At 40.4% G+C, this 21,294-nt stretch overlaps 2 protein-coding genes across 5 annotated transcripts in view; one reads left to right on the top strand and one right to left on the bottom strand.

Annotated features, from left to right (window-relative positions):
- LOC137872107 (TLC domain-containing protein 2-like) overlaps positions 1-12,814 on the bottom strand; it is a 29,533-nt gene extending 16,719 nt beyond the window's left edge. Inside the window, exons 1-4 of the mRNA XM_068710345.1 lie at positions 12,572-12,814; positions 12,239-12,428; positions 11,802-11,884; positions 9,528-9,610 (exon numbers count right to left, since the gene is read on the bottom strand). Of these exons, the coding sequence (XP_068566446.1) occupies positions 9,528-9,610; positions 11,802-11,884; positions 12,239-12,417 (345 nt within the window). The 5' untranslated portion in view covers positions 12,418-12,428; positions 12,572-12,814. The remainder of the gene's footprint in view (positions 1-9,527; positions 9,611-11,801; positions 11,885-12,238; positions 12,429-12,571) is intronic.
- aifm4 (apoptosis inducing factor mitochondria associated 4) lies at positions 11,769-21,152 on the top strand. Of its 4 annotated transcripts, XM_068710329.1 has the most exons (20): positions 14,574-14,865; positions 14,958-14,994; positions 15,558-15,653; positions 15,792-15,901; positions 16,007-16,116; positions 16,716-16,760; positions 16,868-16,949; positions 17,093-17,205; positions 17,332-17,418; positions 17,501-17,592; positions 17,762-17,892; positions 18,036-18,151; positions 18,240-18,311; positions 18,638-18,701; positions 18,785-18,861; positions 19,095-19,212; positions 19,377-19,475; positions 19,576-19,651; positions 19,736-19,840; positions 20,518-21,152. In XM_068710329.1, exons 1-20 carry the CDS (start codon positions 14,784-14,786, stop codon positions 20,546-20,548), a joined length of 1,743 nt encoding a protein of 580 aa, XP_068566430.1. In that variant the 5' UTR covers positions 14,574-14,783; the 3' UTR covers positions 20,549-21,152. The 4 variants fall into 4 exon arrangements, with proteins under 4 accessions (XP_068566416.1, XP_068566430.1, XP_068566423.1 ...); XM_068710315.1 differs by lacking the exons at positions 14,574-14,865; positions 14,958-14,994 and adding an exon at positions 11,769-11,910 and having other exon boundaries at positions 15,563-15,653; XM_068710322.1 differs by lacking the exon at positions 14,574-14,865 and having other exon boundaries at positions 14,912-15,000; positions 15,563-15,653.
- The last annotated feature ends 142 nt before the right edge of the window (positions 21,153-21,294 follow it).

Genomic DNA, 21,294 nt, shown 5'->3' with positions numbered 1-21,294 from the left:
TTAATAACTGCACACATGCAAGACATAGATGTTTATGAAAGCTCACACCCATATATTTGTGAAGTAATCGTTAATTATCATCCATTATATCACCTACTTTGCCTTGCAAAAACTACAAACTGCAATGTTAGCAGCAGCCTTTCTGAGGAGATTCAAGCATTAGAAAAACAAACCACAAACATTTAAGATATGTGACCGTCAGCACTCTGACACATGGAAAAGACCGTCCATCATCACATTCCACCAAATAGTATTCAGGTGTTAACTATTGCTTGAACTGGAATAACAAGGTGTGAGTACTGTCAACCTGCAGCTGTATAAAGCAATTACAGGGAACATAGGTTTTATATGTATATTGTAATGTTCAGAAATTTCTCAAACAGAGGGGAAGAAGGCCACTGAGGAGAAGAAGGCCACTGAGGAGAAGAAGCAGCAGTCCCCCCCTTTGCACTCTTTGTTCCATCAGCAAGCAGGGCAGGAGTCAGCAGGTCCAGGTCAAAATCAAAAGTATTTAATATTGTTAACAGAAGCCAAAACAATCACAAACCAAATTACACTATCGATAGTAACATATTTCAAGAAATATGAGACCTCGTTCACACCACAGGACAGATTGATGTATCTGCCCCATGGTACGAAGGAAGTCTGATTCTCTCCGGGGACAAACAGCTCCTTTGTCCCCCCAAAGTCTCATACATCACATTCCTTAACCTATCGATCAGCTCCACGATTGGCTGAAGTCCAATGAGCTCCTCCTTGGATCCTGACCCATTGTCCTGGGCAGACACCTCTGTCAACTACCCTCTTCCCCCGCTCCTGAGACATTCCTCAAGCCCCCTCTTACAATATAAATATGTAAATAAATAAATAAGTAAAATAAATGGTATACTCATAAAATAAAATAAACTACATACAAATATAGTATACTACACTTGAACATAATTATATCTTAGCAGCACTTCTAATTAATTGCTACAGTTTTTTTTGTAAAAACTGGTATAGTAAAATAATGCTTAAGAGTTATTTTGTCTGTGAAAGTGCTGTTAAAATATAACTGTTTACAAAGAAGGATTTAAGAAATGTAAGGTGGCATTATTTGCTCTGCTTATTTTATCTTTGGCATCTATGATACTTTTCTTTCAATCACAACAAAGCCTCAATAGTTTTCAAAATGTAAGCAGGCTATTTTGACACATTCTGTTTTCTGATAGAAGTTTGTCTAAAATTGGACCCTAAACCAAAAAACTGTATTGTGTTTTATTTATTTATTTTACTATAATGCAAAATTTTGAAATTTACAAAATTTACAAATGCCTCATAGTTTCTTTAAATACCAACTTAGAGCTTTCTCAATACATTTTATTGTAAGAAAACAATAAATCCTTACTTCTGCCTTAAAATACAGCTTTCAAAGTCCAATGAGTCAACGCAAAGACTACTTACTTACTTAGAAAACTTCCAGCAGAGCATTTACCAACAGAATATGCTGAGGGTGAAACCAACACCGCAGTATTATCAAGCAGCTTTCACACGGACAAATAAGTTGAGCCGGAAAATCAAGCCAAACTACAATTAACTAAAGCAAACATACGACCACAAAACCAACTAAACTAAAACTGTGCTTTGTAGATGCACCTGTGACTATCTGGGACAAAGACGGTGGCTGAATGTTTGTGTTTGAATATGAATTTATTTAACGAAAGTATTATTCTCTGTCCTCTTAAGATGTCAGAATGTGAAAAATGTTACCTTTCCTAAAAATACATTATTGGAACCTAGACAGTGCTTCCTAAATACGGGTCATAAAGTGACAGGAAATGGCAGAGTGACGCTGATGGAGAGGAAACCAATAGGAAGCTCAATGGAGAAACGTTCGCTGTCTGATAGGCAGAACAGCTGTGGGGTGATGAGTGGGTAGGAGGGCTTTACAAAAGCTCCAAGTCAATGAGACAAAATGTAAGGAAGGATGTGCAGCCTGGAAACATGAGACGGTAATGATTACACACATACAGAGTTCAAAGTTTAAACACACACACACACACTAGAGGACTGAGGGATGGTAGTCATAACTACTATCATGCGAGCTGCGTTAACTCCCGTCAGCTGATAGCAGCACAGCAAGACACTTCAGTGCCTCGCTGTCACAAACATCCAGTCAGAACTACAATTGTTCAAGGCGAATGTGATCAATTAGGACTGCGTGGGTATTCATTTGCAAGTGTATGTGTGCCATTTCAATTACCGAGCTGAGAGAGTCTTTTCCCTCATCTTCACATGAGACATCGGGGTGAGGCTCTAGGACTGTTAATAGGCGTGTTTTTTTTGTGAATCATGGTCACTTGTAGTATTCAGGCACTGGGTGTGAAGGGAGGAGCGGTGGTTTGAGTTGCCTTGTGAGTACTGTACTGTATGTCTCAGTCATTACCTCACTTCTCAGAGTGGCCAAAGAAAGATTCCCAATGCTCTTAACGCTCATTAGGACCAGGAAGCACCAGAAAGCTCTTGAGATCTGATGATTTTCCCGTTTGTTCAACACTTTTAGTATCGAGATAGGACACTTTAATGTTTACTTGCTTATTTATAACACTGAAATGGTTCAACTCTACTTGCTACAATTGCTCAATGTGAGGTTACTGCTTGCTCACCCACCTACGCTGCTTTAGGAAAGCACTCAAGGTATTCCCACTGCAGCTGGAGCTCAGCCAAGTTTGTTCTCGATCTTTTTTCATGCCATGGTTCCAGGCTGTTAGGCGTCTCACTCGGGGAGAACAAACGCACAATTCCTTCTTCGCCCCACCTTGCTCTTCTTCAATGACAAATAGCTTACAGGTAGCCAACTCCCTCCGTTTTTTAAAACTGCTGATGGATGGACGAACGCCTCGACAAACAGCATTCTTGGTTGTTATGCCAACTGCAAACAAATGCAACCTCCTTTTCTGGAGCGCTCTCCCTTTCCAGCCTCCCGGCTCTTTGGAAAGCATGGCACGTGTGTGTATGAGTTTGTAACACAAGTGCTCTTTTCTGCTTTCTACCTGTAGATATGAATACCAGATATACTGTAAGTCGGTTTTTCCACACATACTGTCAACTGCTTTGCGGTCCAAACATTTTTTTTTTAATTTACTGCTATTCAAAAGATGTACCTCCCATTTCTTAACTTTGAATTCCCAACCAATGCTAACAGCGGTCTTTTTCTGTCTTTATGATCACAACATATTTTCTCAGAGATATTTCTCACAAGTGTGCGGTTTGTTTGGGCATGCATTCCTCACTCTCAAATGCTCATGGTAAGGGACAATGTAACAGACATGTAACGCATGTGAAATGAATCTCGATCTCAATTTATACTTTGCTACTGTGTAATAACATATCAGCAAATATGTACCCGACTTCTGAAGACAGGTCACACGCACCTATTGAAGGCTGACAGCAATTTTGAACTTTTAATAGTCCACAGTGACTGCAGCTTTTCAGAGCCTCAAGGCAGCATTATTGTGTTTGATAAAGAGACAAGAAGCAGCCTCACTTAATCTGTAGATTTTATTTTGTCTGTTACCTTTGCAATAGATGATTGTAAACCGTTGAGGAAAATTCCTCAATGTAAGACAGCCATACCATGAGGGGAAAACAAAAGCGAGATATAATACTACTAGAGGCGCCCATTGGTTGGTTTGTAGCCATGTGAGTGGGTGGTACAAGCTGCAGAGAGTAGGTGTACGAGGGGGGATGGGGGAGATGTTTGGCGGTCTTACTATAGGGGGGTGTTGAGAACAAGGCAGCGTGTGTGATATATGGAGTGGAGCTGCAGCACAGAAATATTTTGAGGGGGTGCACACGTTTGCAGAAGCCCCTTCAGGAAGCAGGAGGTGTGCTGCATCGCTCTCTGTCTCTCTCTCTCTCTCCCTCTCCCCCCTGAGGTTCATGTGGAGACCAGATGTCTGTCCTCCTGTCAGGATCCAGGAGGGGGGAACTTTCTGGGGTTCCCCGCCAAAAAAAGGAGACTGCTAAGACAGACACACACACACACACACACACACACACACACACACACACACACACACACACACACACACACACACACACACACACACACACACACACTCTCTTTCCCCACCAAAGAAAACTACAACACTACACGTTGCATTTTCTACTTTGCAATAAGTGTCTCTCTCTGCAATCCCATTGGCCATCATCATCCTACATTTCAGTGAAAACAACAGATCTTACGATAGCGATTCTTAAAAACACAAACCTCGTTCCATGTGGTTTGTCACACCAAAGCGTGGGTCAAAAAGGAGGAGTGGCCGCGCCCACAGATTGTGGATGGCTGGAAATATATCTGTGGGCTGGCTAGCCAAAACAAAAACATGCAATTCAGCTGCTGCTATAAAATATCAAGAACCCTGGCTGTTTAAAGAATGAAAAGACAACACAAGGATATATTAAAAACCATGCTCTACACTTCTATTTGACACTAAACACTCAACAGAATGCTTCATAATGCTCTTGTCAATGCAAGATCTACCAGTGGAGGACGTACATCCATCAGGAAATGGACCAGTTGAACTTCGGATACGTTTGAATAAACAGGGACACCTCAGCAACAATGGAGACCTCAAACCACAGAGGCTTTAGGGATTACAAATCTGCCCACTGCAGTCTATTTGTCTGTACTGCTGCCACATTAGGCTGCTGGTCCGAGCTCTTCAGACACCCAGCCGCTAGTGGAAGGAGTAGCTGGAGCAAAGAAAAGGGAAGTGTTAAAGCAAAAGAGAGAAACAGGCATACAGGACAATCAGGTTCTACAGAGCTGAAGATATAGAGATCTGCTGCGTTCCAGTGACATGTGGTGTCAAAGCATTCGCAACATGGCCAACAACCAAATACGGTGTGTCCCCGGGTCTGCAGGAATTGACTTTCCCTAGTGGCTACGAGAGACAGCTTCACGCTCTCCCCACAAATATCCGTTTTCATGCCTGGTAAACTGAGACAAGTTCCATTTATATCTGAGGTTGCTACAAGATGAACCTTCAAGAGAGAAAAAAATGTGACTGAGGTTGAGTGTGGAAAATACGAGCGTTCAAGCTCCTTGAAGGATTTCCAGCGTAAAAACACACAGAAAGGTGCTGTTGTTTTAGTAAATCAACTGAACTCCTTATATACTATATACCATCCACCAACAGAAGGTGGTGGGTGTCAACGAAACCCCTCTTAACATTAAACAATAATTCAAATTTGTGTGTTTAATAGTAACACTGCATCACTCATGTAAACTCATCTCTTAAGAAAGAGCATCAGCTCCATGCTGTGGCTTAGCTTTTTATTGGCTGAACAAGGAAACGTTTGAACCAAATAGAGAGATAAACTTGCTGGGAACCTGCTTGAATGGCACAAACTTGACAACAATGATTTTAATCAGACAGGTTCAGACTTTCAAACAATATGAAAGTTCAGATGCCCAACCAAACTTTGAATTTTAAATTTCACACTTAAAATCCATAAAAGGCTTTGAGGAAGATTACAAAAGGTGGAGCAACATTTATATTACTGCAGCATAAGTGGTTATATTTGTTAGATCAACACATTTACCTCATTTAAACCTGAGTAAATGTGACTGATCGTTGCAGTTAAGAAATCAATTACTTTCCTAGTTTGTTACAGAATCCTTTTTGTAAGAGCAATTTGTGAACTTAAGTATTCGCTGACACTAATTGAAATATAAATGATGATGAAATGTTACACAACTAAGATCCATATAGTGGGGAGAATATTCAAGAGCGGACAAACATACGGCTTTAGATTTGAAGAAATGCCGAGAAAAGCAGATGTGATTGGAAACAGCATGGATTTTTAAAAAGCTGATTAACCTTTGCAGCCCTGATCTGTTTGAGAAGAGTGTCTGCCTTGGGCCCTCTTTATGAAGATAATTGAATTCTGCCTAATGAGAGTGGGATGAGAGGCATAAATGGAAGGGAACAGCAAACATGCTGCAAAACTCTTGGCCTCTCTCTTTGGCTGAGAGAGAGAGAGAGAGAGAGAGAGAGAGAGAGAGAGAGAGAGAGAGAGAGAGAGCTGGTTCACTTGGTGTTTCCATTGTGTATTATCGATGAATAGCTCAAGAGACAACATTGGACATACTGCTATTCACATGCTCTCGCTGGAGCACGGAAAAAATAATCTGCACTTCTGCTTGGCATCCTTCACTTCTGGCTCATATTTTTAATTACAAGCTCACTATTTCCAAGAGTCATGGGCAAACAAGCCTGAAACATACTCAACATGCAGACAAGTTTTTTTGTTTTTTTTCTTCAAGAACGGCAAACAGACCTCAGTTTTACATTAACCATATGCACTGCAGTTAGTCCAGTGCAAACAATGGCAAAAACGCCAAACTCCAAAATTACATTCAACTCTACTCTTTCTTAAGCACAACTCTTAACAGGCCACATGTCTATTTATAACAAATTCTGCATGTTGCGTATGTACCTACTAATATATATATATTTATTTATATTTATATTTATATTTATATTAGTAGGTGCATACATATTCTCCTCCGAAGCAGCCACCTTATTTCTGGCAGAACTATCGTGACTTCCTGTTTTCCAAAGGAAGCATGAGGTTATGGCAGACAGGATCTCATCAGGCGTGAGTGACTGTGGCAGAGCCCGCATGCTTCTCAAACAGAAACAAGAAGATGTAATCTCCACTTCAGTCAATAAGAAGGGGGAAAAAAACAAACTTCCCATCGAATGTTTGACTTCATTATTTCTCCTAGACTGCGACAACAGGGATCAACAAAAACTCATGTTACACCTCGTGCTGTTTCCCTGCATGCTTGAATAACAGAGGAAACCCTCAGAGGTTAGTACAAAAATTGAAATGCCACAAAAAGTGGTGAAGGTGGATTGGGGTCAAAACCAAGCATAAGAGCAGATGAAAAAAGTAAGATGTGAGACAAAATAAAATATATTAAAAAAATACAGCTTTTTTTTTAATAATCAATTGTTGACACAGCGTTCAAAAAGTGTCCACTCAAGACACACCCCTGCATTCCAGATTGTTTGTTCAGTCACACATAAATGCTTTACATGCAGCATGGTATATTTCCATTGTGATGTTTGCTGAGTTTGTTTTTGACATTTGCAAATCAAGCCCTGACTTCGCTCTGTGGCTTTACAACCCTTCATGAACCTCTAACGCAATAACCTAATTTATAAAAGTTGCATCAAAAGAACAAGAACAAAGCCAGCAAAATAATAAAAAAGGCCACATGAGGACAAGATTGTTGAAGGAGGATTGCCTTTCACAAAGATCTGTGGAAGTCAGGAGGCTAACATCATAGTATGAGTTAAAGTTTTGATGATGGTACAATTGAGAAACGAAGGGAGTTCAGAGAAAGAGAGTGAGCTCGCTGAGAAACACAGAAAACCATGTGAATGAGGAAGATGTCGCCGTGCCTCCCACACTCTGGTGACAGTCCGAGGCCAGCTGGCCTGGCCAAAGCATCCATTCATAAGGCTTTCAGGAAGTGAACGAGGGAAAAAAAACAAGACTTTCAGAAAAACACGACAACATGTCAATCTTCTCCCAACCTCCGTTAGGCCTTTGCCACCAACAACATCTTGGTGTAATAGCTGGTTCCCACAAGTATTCCTCAATGACTCTTAGCATTTCCACCACTGAAACACTGGTTCTCACCTGGCAAAGATTGAGTCAGGTGTGGGTTTAACCTTGTTTAGAAACAAAGGGCCCCTGATGTCACAGGGTAGTACAATCATCAATCATCATTGGGTCAATACCTAACCAGAAGCATCCTGAGAATAAGGGAGGACATTGATATTTGACTCGAGTAAAAATGAACAAAATTTACAACAAAACCATAATTTGTCTGTCAAGGAGGCCAATGTTTTATTGGCAAAATACTCAAAGCTAATGAAACATAAATGGAAAGTTTGCCAAGAAACAGCACAAAATACGCAACTACTTAAGATGTACTTAGATGCATTTACATTGTTGGTGCATGCAGTGAAATTATACTTTTGGGCAAATCTACTACCTCAAGTTCTGCACTAAGGCTTGATGATGGCACATGATGAAATAGTGACCAACACAGGAAACTTTTTCAAATGTTTACTATTTTCTAACACGTGTATTATGTGTTTATGCGCAAATACTGCATCTGGTCTGTTATGGTGGTTGTTATGCTGTGTTTGCTGCAAGGAATTCCCATAGCTTATCACGCTGCCATCAGACTACCTAAACCAGTAGAAATGTGGGCCAGTTGATAAAAACTTTTGTCAGTTTCCTGGCACATTGTCAGCCTCCATGCTTGTGTAAAAGCCTTCAGTGGGTTTGTGTGTGAGAGTTACTGAAAAGGGGTTCCAACTGACATTTAAGAGTTGTTTTGTATATAAATGAGCAGGAAAAATATTTACCAGAGTACCCATGAAACGTCAAGATATTAATCTTAAAAGAACCAGTGTGTAGGATTTAGGAAGATGTATTGGCGGACATGGAATACAATATTCATAACTTTGTTTTTGTTACTGTATGACCACCTTAAACTAAGAATCTTTGTGTTTTTGCCACTAAATCCGACACACTGTTCCTTTAAAGTGATATTTATCAGGATAGAATATAAGTCGATATCAAAGTGTATGTTTACATTTGTATACTGTATGCACATATTCATACATAAAGTATACGGCCATATTAAGCAAGGTTTTTAAGGATTTTCTTTTATAAATCTGTTACTGAACGCGGCGAGCCACGTCCTTATAGGACTAATTTCTGACTTCTCCAAAGAATTATTTCCACATACTTTGGGTTTTAAAAACATGTCTGCATTAACAACCAAACACACATAAATTGTGGCTTCTGCACAGTGCAAATCCACTCCAATCCTGCCAGAAACACTTCCAATTTTTTTTTTAATAAACAGCTCTTGCGAGGTGAACGATACACTACAATAACAAGACGAGAACTTGGCAACAGAAAGCAACGCACCACAGCAGCGCGGTCTTGGATGTAGGTCACGCAGTCACAAGTAGAGAATGAAAATATGCAGTCAGGATGTAGATCTATACTTCCACTTCAGGTTATTTTCCATAGTATTGAAAAGCAGGAATAAGGGAAGGGTTAACTGATCTGAATGGTACTTCCTTTCAACTTTCTTGAGGCATGAAAGTAGGCTGAATGCTTGGCAGGGGGAAGGGTCTGTCACACAGGAATGATTGCCTCTTTGTTCCTTTGTCACTTGTGCTCTCCTTTGTCACTAGACAAGAAAGTCTGGTATGTCGTCTGTCCTATGTATGCGCTTCTGAAAGGTGTGCTGAGGTTGAGGTTGTCCCGCTTGATTTTATCTGTACATTGAAATACTGTAAAATGGATTCATAGGTACAGGTAGAGGATTTCTACCTATTTCTGAAGAGTTAGATCTAGTCTACTGGGAGTAGCGGTCAAGGTGTAACACCTTTGGAACAAAGCTTAGTTGTAACTGGGATAGTGCTGCTTGAAGGACCTACCACAATGTGATGAAAGAGAAGCTCCCAGGCCTGACTCAGCTTCTGGTTCCCAAACATGTCAAGGAAGTCATAGATGAAGTAACCTGTGAGGATAGAGAGCATTCAGCTAATGTGAACAACATCTTTAGGTTCAACAATTCATTAATCAACCAAAGCAGGACAAATTTATTTGGCAAGAGAAGCGTTGAGCATATGAAGTGTATCGAGGGGGGGGGGGGGGGGGGGCTGCTTCCATGACGACAATGATGGCAAGCAAGATGCGTCTTGGAGAGAAGCTATTCATATCCACCAACCAGCCGTATCCATGGTGACAGCTATTCAAAATGCTGGAGAAATAATGAAGTGTTGAGGATGAAGGGTTGCGAGGGAGCTGGGGGCTTTGGTGGGACTGGAATGAACCTCATTGTGTTGGAAAAGTGATACGGGGGACCCAATATGGCGACATATTTTCTTATTCATTCAGTGCTGACACATCTGTATGAAAAACATGCAGGTGGAACAAAGAATGAATGAGTGACATAGAGGAAAATTACTCTTTACGTTGCATGGCTAATGTCTACACTGAGAACAAATTAAACTCATACTACCTGACTTTCCATCAGCTATCAACTAATGTCTGAGCAGAAGGAAAAACATTTTTTTTTTTTTAAATCCTCCAAAGTGATACACTCAAGTTCCTGAGAAGTGACAGTCACTGGCATGTGTACATCAAACCAGTTAGTCAAACAACCCGGGTTTCAGGCTGACACAACATAGTTAAGTCTCTGTTAGAAGTCTAAGAAACCCGATTCAAACACCTGGCTTAGTCTGATCCTGGCCAAGTTACTGAGGCATGTAAACATCTTTTCACTGTGGCTTTTTCTTTCTACAGTCTGTTTAAACTTCACTTGTTGTCAGTGTATCTCTTTTTTAACTGTATTAAGACGTAATTTACTATTCTGAAACACCACAGCAAGAGAGCATTATTCTTTAAATTGGTCAATCATGGAGAATGTGGAGTGTTGATGGTATCGCACCCACGAGCCGATAACCATCGTTGGGTTCCACTGTCAGACATTGTTTCGAGGCATTGTACAAGGTCTCTATTCAACAAGTGGAGAATCATTTGCGGCATGCCACTGCGAGGTTTGCAGCGTGGTATCACAGCGAGCCGGGCTGAATGCACAAATCTGGAGAACAAACCTCCTCACTCCAGCTCACTGAGGCCTCAGAATCCCACCACATCTCCAGTGGGAGGGCTCTGGAGAAGTGTTTTTGAGTGAATGACTCCCCTCTCTGTTACCGCTGGAATCTGACGTGCATGGCGCGCATAAATCGACTGACTTTTTCTGCGCGCTTACTGTCCTGGTGATGTCACATGACTGTATGGGGTTACGCCTGGTGCCTAGGACTGATAATAATGCCCTCCATTGATCTTCACATACCGACGCTGCCTCTTGCTTTGCCAGCTTCCAGGGCCGGGCTTCCTGAAGGAATGTCAAACATCCTGGGAATCCTTGGGGAGCGCTTGTTGACCAACACAAATCCAATAAATTTGTGGATTTAAGACGGCTCACGTGACAGAAGTTGCTTCAAGAACACTTTAAGGATCAATGAGAAAAAAGAAGAAAAAAAACAGGGCGAATTGATATTTTAAGAAGGTGGGGTCCCATGTGTTTTTAGGTTTGAGAAATCTTAATTATATCAAGCTAAATATAATTCATGCAAGTCTCTAATTTGGTTTACAGAGCGTAGATGGTAAACGTCAATGTAGCCTACATTGCGGATTCCAAGACGCAATTTAGTAGAAAAAAAATAAATAAATAAAAATCTACAGGACAAGAGAACTTGTAAATGTGGCCAGGGTCAAATTAAAGTGAGGGTACACACGAGAACACACCCCATAACAAATAATGACCCTCTCTAATTCATTCATAGACAGGCCAGTGAGAATTTTTTTAATGTTAAAGACCCTGGTAAACCCTTATATTTTCCATTATACTACAATATAGTAAAAATTAACAATGTCAGTGAATTGTAGAAACAATGAACAGCCGTATGACTTGAGAAACGATGGACCATATCAACATTTCAACAGTTAATTCATTGAGCATTCAGGGTGGCACTGATGTTATCAAAAGTAAAAGGACACCATGGGATGGATAGTGTCACTACCGAATTTCCCCTTATGATGGCAGCACCCATGGGTGCACCAACACCACGACCCAGCCCATTCAGAACACACGGAGCACAATTCATAAATGAACACTGTAGAAGTGCTGGCAGGCTACTCACCGATAGAAAACGACACCAACGCGTAAGAAAACACAGAGTGGGTTTCTATCAAATCTTCAGCCATCTGTGGGTGAAGGAAAAAGCTGCAAAGATGAACACAGGAGTTCAGGTAAATAATTTCAAAAAGGTGTGTTTTTACAGTTTGAGGAACTTTATTTGGGAGCGATATCTATACAATAAAGTATACTTTAGTCAGTGCCAGTCATAAGATTCTTTATAGGTTACATCATATATTTAAATATATCCTGAGTTATTGGTGGAGGATCTGGCCAAACAGCATGGCAAAAATTAAGGTCGAACATTTTTTAACAAACCGGGGCGCCAAAAGCCAGCATCCATTTATAAAAAAACATGCTCGCGAGATAAACATGCGTAAAGTATGGATTTTCAATCAGATCACGGTTTCATTCAAACGGAATAAAGCGGTGTTAACTCACCACGCAACTGCCCATATCGCAGTGATGAAACTGTGCACAATGGATGTGGAGATGTTTCTCCACTTCCATGCATTCCTGCAGGCGGATTCAGGCATGGGCAGCTTTCCGAACCCAGCGTTAACGAGTCGGAAAAATCCGACGGAGCTCCCGGTGGTTAAGATCACTGAACTCAACTCCATGGCTGAAATATCTGTGATATAATACAAGTGAAGACTTCTCAGGACACAATTGTCCCCAAACGTGAAGCGCACCAGGAGCCTTCGACCGCGCGGTCCAGACAGACTGTGAGCTACTTGTTTTGCGACGACCGATATCAAATCAACGTTAACATACCGGAATATCCCCGATCATTTCAGGACACTCAAAGAGGATCGTGAAGCGCGCAAAAAAAAAGAAAACGTGTTTCTTTCACGTTTGTTGTGTAGAGAGAGAAGGCGTGGACAAGTCTGTGGAATGGTTCTCCAGTGATTGAGTGTCTGTGGTATTTCTCTGTATTGACCCCCCTCAAAGGTGTGACCGGAGGAGATGGGTGGTGAATGTGGGCGTGGAGCCTCTTTTACTGTTGTGAAACCGTCCTTGTTGTAAAACCCATCCCCTGGCTTGTGTAACTTTTTGACATCAACAACAGAAACGACAGCGATGGCTTTTCCACGCCCTACTATAGAAAAGGGGGCGCGGCCAAGAGCACGTTTCATGTATGGTGTGACGTTCATGCGCTGTCGGAAATATTAACAATCAGCTACAGATTTAATGCCAAGTAGGTTTGCACACAATAGGAATTTCTCTTCAGTGTTTTATTGTATAGCGATAGATACAGTGCAAAGGTTAAGAGACACACTAAAATATAGAGACACATTATAATAGAAAATACGAAATAATAACAAATATTGACCAGGGTTTGTGCAAAAGTTCACAATATAAAGTACAACTGAACAAACCATCAATATTTTAAAATGAATTGTAGTTTTGTGACACGTTGATATTGTAACCCCAATTTAGATTAAATATGTTGAAAATAGGTCTTTAACGTTCAGACCCAATTTCAAAAAGCAATCAACGTTGAAATCCGGGTTGGTGCTCATTGGGAGCCTAAATAATAACAATGTACTAATAAATCCTGCAAGAAGTGCTGATAATAATCAATCAAAATTCGACTTTGAAAAAGCTGTCAACTATTCTAAACAAAAGGCAAAATGGGAGCTAATGTATTCTCACGTTTTATTGCTTCACATTTTCTTGGATCTTCTCAGTCTCACAGCTGTTTTTTCTTAGGCTAGCTGTGAGCTATTCTACATTGCATTGGGGACAACAATGTTCAGAAATACAAGCGGATTAGTAATATATGATATCTGCACTGACTGGTTATTGAAAACTCATAGTCAGATTTGTATCTTGTTATTTTAATCTTTAATCAGATCAAAATATTGCCAAATTTAGGCTGTAGCTGTTTTAGGCAAGGTTTGTGTATTGTATTTAGATAACATTTAATATTTGAAAGCTCTTTTGTTGAATTAAACAATTCAGAAGAAACACAGACTGAGTGAACATACTTCCCAGAAACTGAATAGTAAATTGCAAACAATACAATCTGGAAAAGGTGGTGGAGACAACACTGAATAAACTAGTATCCATATTGGATAACCCGGACCACCCTACTGCGGGGACAGCGGCGCACTTTCTCCAAAAGATTCATCCTATCTATCTACTATAACAATAGCCGCCAAGGTAGGTTATGTTACAGTGTATATTATTTCTTGCATAAACGTTAGAAAACACCACAAAGTACAATCTGGACAAGGAAGAGCCGTAGTACGAACAGCACTTGAAGGCACCATGAATTACGTGTTTATGTAAAACAACCCCGGAAGGAGTTCAAATGAGTTCAAATGAGTGCGAGTACAACACGAGGAGGTCTCGTGTATTAACAATACATCAACGGGTTCAGGACGCGTTCTTATGCCACTCTTTCACGAAAAACCGTGGATTTTTTGAAAAGTAGTTTATTTCAGAGAATAACGCATGACATGGTACTTTAATCAAGCACACATTTATTATACATTAGTACTGTTTATTATTATAACTGGAGCTTGAAACATAATGAATATCTGACTTGTTTCATTCATTGTAAGTGGCCATGGACATGACTGACTGTTCTAATATTTGGTGACACAGCGCCACCTTCCGGTTAAAGTTAGTTTTAACAGCAGCCTGCCCCTCAGATCCCATTGTACTATCATTGGTATTGTCAGTACAATAGAATGGGTCCACCAGAGTGAGATATATGATGGTGAAGATACAAATGGAAACTTTTAAGGGCAATTATCGTTAAGTGGGTGAGTGACTGGGATGCACATTTTAAGATAAATAAATAAAATTATGTTTTGTTTCAGAGGAAATGAAGCATAGCTTCCGGATATGGAATTTGTCCATGACAATAGTCAAATTAACCGTGCACACGTGGTTGCTTTTCCTGTCTCTTGTTGTCGAGGATACCAAACAGCACATTTTTCCAAAGCAAGAATAATCAATGCTCAATCATTTATGAATGGTGTATAATCACTCCGTTACGGGTGGTTGTGGGAGGAGCGTGTGGCACGTGATTCCGACTGGCTGTCTCGCGGGCGCTGGTGGTTCTCCTGAGCTCTCTCCTCCTGAACGACGCACGCTTGTTTCTCTGCGGATAACAACCTCACTGCGTGTGACCCGTTTGTATCGGCAGACGCGTCGTTTCTGACTGTTGATTTCGGCAGAAGAAAAAACAGGTGAGCGCAGCTACATGGAGCTTTTTACATGATGAGGTGAGGCTTGTGTCAAAAGTAAAAAAAACGGTTCTGACAGTTGGCGCTATACCGAAGATATACCGACTAATAGCCATCCTGTCAGACTGGCTATTAGTCCATTAACTCTCACTGTTAATGACCTACCCATGCACGTTTAGCAGCAGACGTGCAGCCCCTATACGGTGATGGGGATTAAAAGTAGGGTAGCTGTGTAAGGAATAGATACGAGTTTCAAAACAAGCTCAACGACCACAAAACATAGGCTTTCAAGAATTTAAATGTATTCGCACCAAGAAAATATACAGTAAACAGGCTCAACAACAGGGAAACACATATTGTAGAAAAACCCCAAAGGAGTTTATATCATGATGCTCATCCGTGGAATTGATGTTATTGGTACAGAGTAGAAAAGAAAACAAAGATCAATCACATAACTTACCTTCAAAATGAACTACACTGAGTGAAACTCCTCAGTTCCCTGGTTTTCATTGTATATTTTATATGTATGTATAATATATATATATTATCTCATCATGCCTGGCAGGAATGAATCGGTGCCACGAACCAGGTCATGGTGAGGAACAGGAGGAGGTGACTGGGATGGTATGTCAGGAGGCGGACCTGAAAGATGGACAGTAAGTCACAACTGGAAAAAAAGATCACTTTTTTTTTTTTTGGCATAGCCACTGCTGTTAGTGAAGTGCAAAACTTTCATGACCTTCTGGAGCTTTTTCTTCACTATTCGTCTTCTTCCACCTTTTGTGTTTGCAAAGGATGAAGGAGGTGACTGTGGGGGACCAGAAGGTGTTGCTTGTTCGCACTCAGGGTCAGTACAGTGCTGTGGGAAGCCGGTGTTCTCATTACAACGCTCCTCTCATCAAAGGTAACCCTTCCCTATCTTTATATACCCATATCTGAAGTAATAGCTTTATTTAGTGTTTTGCATTGAATTTGAGAAGTATTAATTGCATGTTCTCTAATAAACCAGGAGCGCTGGTTGGTGACAGAGTGAGATGTCCCTTTCATGGTGCCTGCTTTAATGTCAGAACTGGAGATATTGAAGAGTATCCAGGTCTGGACTGTCTGCCTAGTTATAAGGTAAAAATATGTAGGTAGAGATCAACGTTAAATAGCAATTAAAACGAAAAATGTTGTCACATTTTATATGATCTACTTGAACATTACTTCCATGTAATTCGTACAAAAAGTATCACATTATACAAACTATGTACCATACAAACTACACTTGAATGCAATTTTTTTAAACAAACAAAGAAGTCATTTTGCAGGTAGAAGACGGTGAAGTTGCAAAATCACCCCCTGCAGATGAGAGATCGTCGAATTAAATGTCTTGATGGCAGCTAGTCCCACAGACATTGTGTATTTTCCAAACAGAGTTATATTTTCTCAGCTGTTACCACACACGTTATGCCTTTTGTCATTATGTATGCACATTTAGATTAAACTCCATGTTGAGCACAAGGTTTTTAATCAACATTTTGAGAACACAAGAAAAGTGTGAATTTAGACTTATCCCCAATTCTCTTCATTTACAGTTGTGTTGCCAGATGTATCTATTGTTCACTTTGTCACTCATTTACAAACATGTCCCTTTTTGTTGTAGAATATATGCTGTTGTCAACATTTCACCTGCTGCAGACAAATGAAAAAAATCATATTTTTTTTATATTTCACAGGTAAAAGTTGAGGATGGCAAGGTGTATGTTTCTATCAACAAAAATGTAAGTGATGGCCAGTTAAATAGATAAAAAAATATCACAATGTTTCCCTTCATTTTGTGTCAAAAGACACTATTTTAAATTGTCCCTTGTTTGTTTGTGTCCCTCAGTCTCTGAAGTTGACGAAGCGCGTGAAGGAGATGTGCAGCAGGGCACCAGACATCAAACACACTACTCTGCTGATAGGAGGAGGTAAGGACTAGATGTAATACATGATACATTCATAATAAATACATTTTTTGGGGGTTCACAAATCTCTGCTAATAAGATAGGAGACCTAGTGCTGCCATAAGCTCAGAAAAATTCCACATTGAACATGAGTTTTGTGATTTCAGGCCCTGCCTCGCTTGTTTGTGCTGAAACACTGCGGCAGAACTGCTACCAAGGTCGAATCCTCATGGTAACCAAAGACACCCTGCCTCCATTTGACAAGCCCAAACTGAGTAAGGTGAGAACTCAATCAGAGAGGTATGGTGAGCACCTGTATTCCTCCTGCATTGTTTGTCTTTTTGAGGAGGTAGATTCTTCTGTCGGTGTTTGTTGACAACCTGTATCCACACATTGCCTCTTTCAGGCTTTGGACCTGGACAGCAGCCGCATTCTCCTCCGACCAAGTGACTTCTACCAGCAGCACGGGGTTGAGGTGTGGACACAGAAGGAGGTGAGAGACAATTTATTTACAGTGACTTGAGAAGAACTGGTCCTCTTTTTCGTTGTGTTAAGAAGTGTGTTTTGTGTTGCAGGTGGTGTCGGTGAACTCGGCCGATAAGGTGGTGAAGTTGAGCGACGGCTCTTTGCAGCGTTACGACCAGCTTCTTATCGCAACCGGCTGTAGGTTAGCGTCATCATCCTGTCCCTCAAGTTTTACACGAACAAGAGGACATTTGTAGATTGTAGATTGTCATGAGACTTATTGAACACAAAAAAGACAATGGAGACATTCACGAACAAATGTCCATGTGACGACGGCAGTGATGACAGTACATTCCTCATTTTGTTCACAGAGCGCGACCGCTCGACTGTCCTGGTTGGGACCTGAAGGGAGTGAAGTTGCTGCAGAGATATGAGGACGCCAAAGAGATTCACAGCTCTGGTCTGGGCCAGAAAGCTGTTGTGATCGGATCCTCCTTCATAGGTCATCAGGTTCAGTTCCTAGCAGAATGAAACCAGGATTATGCATGTAAAAAAATGTGACAGTGCAAGATAAAGCTGCTTTATCACACATGTGGTCACACCCAACATTGCAGACCGCTGAAGGGTTTCTCATTAACACAATAGGTATGGAGGTGGCCTCCTACTTGTCAAACAAAGCTGCCAGTGTGGCCGTGGTTGGCACTTCCAGATACCCGTATGAACGATCGCTGGGGCCAGAGATCGGCAAAATGAGCATGCAAGTAAGAGGCAATGATGACGGTAGACCATCGCTGTTATCCGATTTCATCAGCTGGAACAAAAGTTTAACACACAGTTTCTTCGTTTAAGATGTTGGAGGAAGAAAACGTAAAGTTTTACATGAATGACGGAGTCACTGAGATCCAAGGGGAGAACGGCAAGGTGACTCTACATTTACTCCATTAGCATTGACTTTTTTTATTGTAGGAAACGCACAGGTGTAGCTAATAACATTAACGATGGCTTGATGTCCCAGTAAGCCGTGACAGCATGCACAATACCGGGACCCTGAAACCGAAGCAGCTCAAAGAAATCCCGCCATCATTATTATTATGATTTACACCTGTGTTTTTCCCACTGTGACATGTAAAAATGTTCTCAGTCAAAAAGCCCAATGTCACTGAAACAGGAACTGTGCTGCTTCAAACCTATTGTGTACCTCCAGTGTGTATTTCACTGTAGATTCATAAATTAGTCTTTTTTTTCAGGTGAAGCGGGTGGTGCTGAAGAGTGGGATAGTCCTTGAGGCCGATGTGGTGATTGCTGGAATTGGTAATTGTTGTCATTTATATTGCACAAATCAAGTTTGGGACTGTTTTAAACATGCAGTTTAAACACAAAGATCTCGTTTTTAGGTGTAATTCCCAATTCAGACTTCTTGGCAGGAAGCGAGTTGGAAGTAGGTTCAAGAAAAGCCGTCATTGTTGACAAGGTAACAGGCTAATTATCAAAGCCTTCATCACTGTGATATTGACATAACTAATGAGGGATGAATGTGGCTCCACAGTTTTACATGTTATGACTTTTAACTGTTTGTTTTTGGCCAAAAATGTATATTTTGTGTCCAGGTGAGGGAAACGAATAGCTGTATAAATACAGTACACTGTGTCTTTGTGAGCCTAATGTTAAGGCTCCTGCTGTTATCTCCTTTATCTTTTCTGACAGTTCATGAAGACCAATGTACCAGATATCTTTAGTGCTGGAGATGTTACCTCTTTCCCTCTGACCATCCGTGGAGACCAAAGAGTCAACGTGGGTCACTGGCAAATGTCCCAAGCTCAAGGTAACTGATGGATTCAAAGAGCCAGTTGCGTATTGTGATGCGTGTGTTGCAGATAAGGCTGAGTTCTGTTTCTGCATCACATATCTTTTGTTTTAATCCAAAATTATTTGAAGCCTGGATTTAACCTTATCATGCATGTATTGTTTTGTTTCTTTAACCCTCAGGAAGAGTAGCTGCCTTAAACATGCTGAAGAAACCAACCAAATGTGAGTCTGTTCCTTTCTTCTGGACCGTGTTAGTTGGGAAGAGCATCCGATACACAGGTAGAGTATTTATTGAAGAAAGTATCACCCTTGTATTAGGATATTTAAAAAAAAACAACTATACCGGGTCTCATTTCCCCCTTTCATTTCCTCATTCTAGGCTATGGGGAAGGATACACAGAAATCATATTCAAAGGCAAAGTGGAAGAAAGGAAGTTCCTGGCGTTTTACATCAAGTGAGCAGCTGTGGAATGACTCCCGATACAGCTGATTATGAGTGTATGCTTTGTGCTGACTGCCTTTCATTTGTCCTTTAACAGAGATAAGGTGGTGGTAGCGGCGGCCAGCCTGATGTTCGACCCAGCTGTGGCTTGTCTTGCAGAGCTGATGGCGACTGGCCAGATTATAACAAAGGCACAGGCTCAGTGAGTGTCATCCTGCTTTCACACAAACTAGACTTATGTGTTTTTATACTGTATGCACATTAAATACTGACATGAGGATGAATTATGCTGCTGTGTTATGCCATCAGGGAGGAAATGTCTTTCTTATTTTGGCCACTTGGGGGCAGCGGAAACAAGCTGTGAACAGGTCAACGTTTTAAATTGATAGGGAGAACCTGTGAGCAAATATTGCTTATTTACTCATCCAGCAGATATGGAGCAACATTATCATTCATTTGGAGTCATGTATGTTTCCAATATTCACTCTCCTTTAAGCTCTGTTTTGCTATCCACCAACTATCTGTCACTTTAGCTGCTAAATGTTCACTATGTAAAACCCAAATAATCTGTAGTGCTTAATTTGATAAGTCTCTGTGGGTTGTTGGGTACAATACAAGCGACACCTTTACTTTACACGTAGTCATTTGATCCTCTATTAATGTGAAAAATATTTATTATAGCAGCTAACTATTATACTGTAACTCAATTGGTACAGACATGACAGAGGCTTGTGGGAAACCTGGATGCCATCAGTGTCATGTAAACACTACACAGGGGAATAAATCATCGGGTTATATAGCATCATATCTCAAATCACAGCTCACAATCTGGATACTACTCTTTGCTAAATATGTGTTTTCTCGCTTCCTCCTGTTCAGAGCTGATGACTTGAGCTGGCTGCAGATGTAACCAGAAGCCCGATGTGTGAAAACACCTCTCAGTGACAAAGGATGGCGCCTTCATCTTTCTTTGTAACTACAGATTCCACTTAAAGTGCGTCCAAATGGTCACAGTCTGTGATTATTATTATTATTAGCCACCTAACATAAATATATACAACCATGTTTTAACTTGAAACTCCAAGACTCCATAAACACTCAATTTAATAGTATTTTGTAGTATAGTCATAGTTGTATAATAATAATAATTAATAGTATTTTTCATACTATTTTATCTACTTAAAACTTCCTGAAAACACACAAACCACTGCAATTGACTTAGTTACAATATATGTATTAGTAACTTTTTTTTAATTTAAAATACAAATGCATTGATAAACAGGTTGATTATTAACTGTTTTTTGTCTGTTTTTTTACTTTTATCAATACCTCTGTTTACTATAATCAATCATAAATGTTTATAGTAGTGATGTTAAGGTTTTATCTTGATCATAGAAATTGAAATTGAATATACAGTAAATAAAAGCACTTTGTGTAATCTTACTTTATGCTGGATGCTTTGTGGTGCATAACTTAATCTCAGGTATTAAACAAATTTGATAGTCCATATCATACTTACTGTTTTCTGTCTGTTCTATGTTCATCCTTTTAATTGTTTGTTACACTGATGACAATACATCATTACTCATCAGTAGATAACCTTTTTTTCTGTTTTTTGATTTTCCAAGTTGCTTCTGCATGTTGACACAATAAAAC

This window comes from Cebidichthys violaceus, unplaced genomic scaffold, assembly GCF_023349555.1.
Source record: "Cebidichthys violaceus isolate CVI_PGR_0920_01 unplaced genomic scaffold, fCebVio1.0.p SCAF_1, whole genome shotgun sequence".
Taxonomy (NCBI): Eukaryota; Metazoa; Chordata; class Actinopteri; order Perciformes; family Stichaeidae; genus Cebidichthys; species Cebidichthys violaceus.
This window is presented reverse-complemented; position numbering and strand designations above follow the sequence as displayed.

Bases quoted from the DNA above. Each gene is read 5' to 3' on its own strand.
- aifm4 (XM_068710329.1), top strand. From the start codon at position 14,784: ATGGTGTATAATCACTCCGTTACGGGTGGTTGTGGGAGGAGCGTGTGG. The intron at 16,117-16,715 runs GTAAAAATATGT...TATATTTCACAG, and splicing joins ACTGTCTGCCTAGTTATAAG to GTAAAAGTTGAGGATGGCAA. The intron at 18,702-18,784 runs GTAATTGTTGTC...TCTCGTTTTTAG, and splicing joins TGTGGTGATTGCTGGAATTG to GTGTAATTCCCAATTCAGAC.